Source organism: Galeopterus variegatus, unplaced genomic scaffold, assembly GCF_000696425.1.
Source record: "Galeopterus variegatus unplaced genomic scaffold, G_variegatus-3.0.2 Scaffold1586, whole genome shotgun sequence".
NCBI lineage: Eukaryota > Metazoa > Chordata > Mammalia > Dermoptera > Cynocephalidae > Galeopterus > Galeopterus variegatus.
In genome coordinates, this window is record NW_007727697.1 from 17,994 (window position 1) to 23,135 (window position 5,142).

At 41.3% G+C, this 5,142-nt stretch overlaps 1 protein-coding gene across 1 annotated transcript in view; it reads right to left on the reverse strand.

Annotated features, from left to right (window-relative positions):
• The window catches only part of LOC103594603 (uncharacterized protein C2orf78-like), a 9,676-nt gene extending 5,858 nt beyond the window's left edge, over nucleotides 1-3,818 (reverse strand). Inside the window, 2 exon segments of the mRNA XM_008577840.1 lie at nucleotides 661-845; nucleotides 3,724-3,818. Coding sequence (XP_008576062.1) covers nucleotides 661-845; nucleotides 3,724-3,818 — 280 coding nt within the window.
• Between the last annotated feature and the right edge of the window lie 1,324 nt (nucleotides 3,819-5,142).

Below are 5,142 nucleotides of genomic sequence, written 5' to 3' on the forward strand. Positions count from 1 at the left end.
CTCACCACTTCTCATCTGCAGATTTGACCCTCCTTTGCAATGCTGACTTTATTCCTCTCCCTTCTTGCTGTTTGGACTCACCATGAAAACATTTTTCTGCCATGGATTGAGCGGACGCCGAGTAGTAGGTTCCAGACGTGGAGACTGGGGTTAGGACATTTGTTGGCTGAACCTCCTCCAGCACCATGACCATCTCTGGTTGAGGGGCAGAGGCCCTACTTCCCATGTACGACACAGAGCCATAGGTCTGCAGGCAGGGGCCGAGCTCTCCAAACCGTAGAGGCTCCAATATGCCTTGACGATAGTAATACACCTGGCTTCCTTCCTGGTAGGGAAGTGCCAGGCTATGTCCCTGATATGGAATCTGAGATGGTGTCCCCTGAACTAGTCTGGCAGACAGTGATGGAAACAGAGGGACCACAGTATTGGCAACTGAAGTTTTATCATTCTGGGCTGCCATAGACGTGGATGAAACAGCTGTGTCTTGGTCAATGACAATCACTGTGTAGTCTTCAAGTGAAGATGACTTCTGTTCAGTGCTTCCTGTGGTATTCAACTTAAAGATACCTGGATAGGAGGCAGCTGAAGTGGAGATCTGGCTCTGGCCAGTAACCACAGACAACATAGCTGTGCTAGAATGTGGGTAAGGGTAGGCACTACCTATGAGTGGCTGGAAAGAGGTGCCAGAGGCTGATGGCAGTAGCCATGCCGAATTGACAGCTGGAGCACGGGTGCTGGGAAAGTTGCAGACACTTCCTGTGAAAGAAACTGCATTGCTCATCACAGGAAGAGAGAGCTGGAGAGAATTTGCAGCTCCAAGTACAGATGGATTTTGGAAATTTTCTACAAGGAACAAAAGGGTGATGAAAAATCGATGAGACTGATAAACTTTCACTATCTTTAAGGAACAGCATTATCATAGGCTTGCTGTAATCAGGAAGTCTCTAATACCAATAGTCACTGTAATACCAACGTCAAAGTTTATGATGTCTGTAAGTGCTGGAACAATTTGGTACTTTTCTGAGGAACTGCCCCTGCTCCAACTCGGGCAGAGATGTGCAGAAGACCCAAGCGGTCTGGTTCATATGTTGTTCCCCAGGTTAGAAGCAAACTTCTCCCTGCCCGGCCTTTCCCTTGAGCGTGTACTAGCATTGTCTCGTACCTATCTCCTAGAATTGAAGCATTTTAGAAGTAGGAGGCCCTTAGCAAACTTCAGTTTTAACATTCTCATGTTACAAGTGAGGAAACTGAGGCTCAGAGAGGTCAGATTGACTTATTCAAGTTCCCTCATTAGGTTAATATCATTACCAGGTTACAGACCCTGACTCCATTGCTAGTACTCTTCCTCTGAGCCAAGGCCAGAAACTGGGAGAAATAAAACTTTAAATAGAAGCAATTTTATTTTGTCCATTAGAAAACTGTACAGCTCCTACTATTGTAATCTTCGGTCTCATTTTGCTTGGGTAGGTCACATGCCATTTCCTAGACTTCACATGTAAGCCAGTCCAGCAGGTAAATGTAAAGGACCATTCTTTACCCTCTTCAAGCCTAGCTTCTCATCCAAAGTCAAAATGACATCCCGAGTGTTTCTCACGTAATGCTTTTTGAAAAAAAGAAAACGTTATTTAAACTCTGTGAGCATTAGGTTACTCATCTAAAAAGTCATCATCATCATAATAACTGGTATCATTCATACATGAATGAAGGTAATACATATGACTTGTATGAAGAAAGATCATTAAGTTCTGGAAAGACAATAAGACAAAAATCGTGAATAACGCATAACATCAAACTACGAAAAGGAATGCATAGGTATTAATGAAAGTGGAGGTATAATGAAGATAGCAAGAATCAAAGCTTAGTCAGTTTACTCATAAATGAAGTTCTTTTACCATAGATGTAATATTATGAAAGTGAGTATTATCTCCTCTACTTGAGAGAAGCCTGCTAACCAAAAACAGACCACGATAAAGGGGATTTTGAATGAACCAATACACATAGACAGAGAAGCCGTATTAATAAACAAGGTGTAATAAGCAGGAAATTGCAAAAAATGCGAATGTACAGTTAGCCATAAAATATGCCGGCAAAGATTTTAATAAAAACTGGTAAAAGCAGAGAGGAAAACAATAACCATAAGGGATTTCCATTATTGTGCTCTTTCCTATTTCTCTGAATATTACCCAGCAAGTAGCAGATATAAATCCTAGTTGAAATTGATAGTTCAACGCATATAGCCACATAACAAGCAGAAAGAAGAGTATCATGAAGGTTTTTATGTTTATCCTGCAAACATAGATTATCATCATCGTCAACGTCTAAGAAAATGTCACCCCAAAGCCTAAAAAAAATCACCTCTAGAATGCAATTTAAAAAGCAACCCAAAGGACTCCACGAAGTTGTCTTGATAAATGCGGAATTACACATTTGGTGCTTGACTTTTTCTTTTTATTCTTAGGTTGGTCGTTCTTTTTATTCTTAGGTCTAAAAACGATTAATGACTGTTAATCAGTATGCGCTCTGATTCAGGAAGAAAATAATTGTAAAGATGAAAAGCAGCCTTTACTTGAAACCTACTTATCACGCAAAGAATGTCATTCTCATGCAACTTAGGATACATCTTTTTTGAAGAGCACAATTTTATTTTCAATATTAGAAAAATCCATAGGGTTTAAAAATCAGGGAAAAAAAAACACTTCAAATTCTTTTCCCTCCAGCCCCCTAGATAACCACTTTTCTTAATTTCTTGTTTATGGGAAGCATCATTTTTAAAACATTTCTTCACTGTTCATTTGTAAAACTGTCAAGTGTCATCTGAGTTCAAAGAAGAAACAGAAGAAAACCAGGCAACTAAATATGACTTTCCTGATGAGCTCCTTTTCCTAGTGACACCCTATTGTAGCCATAGTTTCCTTCTCAGTCCGCTCATGTAAGCACTGGCTGACTGCATTTTGCCCTGCTCCGAGGTGATTTCCCTTTATGCTCGTGCCGCTTTCATTTTAAATCTGAGTCCCCTTCAACATTCCATCCCAAACTGCCTTCTTTTTTTCTTGAGAACTCCTGCGTGCTCTCCACCTCTTTCATCTATTTTGTCCTTCCTCATTTTTACCTTTTCTTGCCCCTCTCCATTCCCGTCGGCCTGTGCTGGATGACAACAGCGCCAAACTTCCTTGCCCTAAGAATACCTGTGGCCTTCTGGCCCGCTACTCTCCATCCCCTCTCCCTATTTTTTTTCACCTTACTTTACACGGAAAACATCCCAACACGTGAATGTTACTTTTTGAAGAGCACTGAATTTGAAATACTGGAGTTAAAATATTAGTAGAGGGAAAAAGTTGCAGCTGAAACATCTTGGTGTATGTTGTCAGTTTTCGACTCCACTGAGGCTTTCTCTCTGTTTCTGTTGAAACAAACGGTCTCAAGACATGTGTAATTTCATATTCTGTACACAAGCTCTTTAAGATTGAACATTAGAAAGGAAAGGGTCCAGAAAGAATAACCAATCTATTATCCTAATATAACATATGAGGAAACAGATTTTGTGAGAGAGTAAATGGTTTGTCCAAAGTTACACAGCTAGTACGTGTCGGAACCAAAACTGAAATGAGGTTTCCAGATTTCTGGTTCAATACTTTCCCCCATTATTCTAAACCAGTTTTACTGTACTTCTAACTTTAGGGGGAAGAAATCTAATGAGACACTAAAAAGTTTCTCTCCTTATCTGACATGGTGAGAGAAGAGGAAACGTCAACTGAGGATACACAAGATGAGGAGACGATACTGGAGGATTCGTGGGTGGCAGAAGCCAAAGGGTGCATGTGTCCAGTACAGAGACTACTGATCATTGGCCACTGGTCACTGGCGATGATTCGAGTTTATCTACAGACTACTCCATGGAAACCCCAAGATTCTACCAGGTGGCAGTAGGTTGGTGGGCGAATGATTTCACAAAACAGGCAGTTTAAAGTATGCAATAGCCAATAGGGAGCTCAAATTTCCAACAGGAAGGTGAGATTGGACGGAGAGAGTGGCAGGAGCAGCATCTAAATGTCTCAACTCTGGGGAGGTTAAATACTGCAAGACAGACATGATAGTTCCACGTTCCCCTGGATCCTCGCAATGCTTCTTATAGATTTTCATTGATAGAATTAACTAAGAGTTATTTATATCTTGTACATTATTTTTAATGTAATATAAAATATTGTACATTTATAAGTATACATTATATATGCACTTAATTAATATCCTTGAGGAGGAAGGAAAGGGACACATAGGGTGAGCAATAGCAGTTGTTCTGAAACTATTTCAGTTATTTTCCTTAGTGAAATTCCTGCAACTTTCAGGGAGCAAAGGAAGGGATTAAAGGGCTCTTTTGGTGCCTTCGTTGAAGACTAGGGTGAAGTTGGTTGAGTGTGCCTTGTAGGGAATGATGTAATCCAAGGCTCTTCTCTTAGTTGCTTCTCCTTGAATCCTGCTTTCCTTGGGCTGGGCAGGGCTGGGCCGGGCCAGGTGGTGCCAGATCGGACTTGCAAGTCTCTTCTGCTCTCCTTTCTTCCCCTTCTTTTTAGGCATTGTTTCTGAGATGAGCCTTGATGTTGCCTTCTTATACTCGTGGATGTTACAAGCCAACACCAGCGTGGTAGAAGATACAGGTAATTGCAGACGTTCCGTGTTCTGGTCTGTGGTCACAATTCTTTGGCCCATAATTTGCTAACTCTGGCTCCTTGTACCTCTTCATAGACATTCGGCCATCCTGCGCTTTTATACATGCGAAGCATTTGGGATATTTTCTCTCATCTCACTAGAGAGAATTCAGTGTGGCAGTTACTGTAGCCTCGTCTCCCTTGTAAACAGCCAGTGGAGAAACTTGGGCATCTAGGATTCTTCGTAGGCCATGCTTGGGTGCAATGCCAGGGTAAATGAAGAGAAGAATAGTTAGAGAAAGAAGACATTGATGGAAAATAGGGAACAGGTAAGGCAAGGGCACAGGAAAAAAGAGACTCGTGTATTTTTTGGTTTCTCTAAGAAACAAGTTGAAATACTATGGCCTCATTTTGTACTAGCAGAACAGACAATTCACTGTGTGTGTGTGTGTGTGTGTGTGTGTGTGTGTGTGTGTGTGTGTGTGTGTGTGTGTGTGTG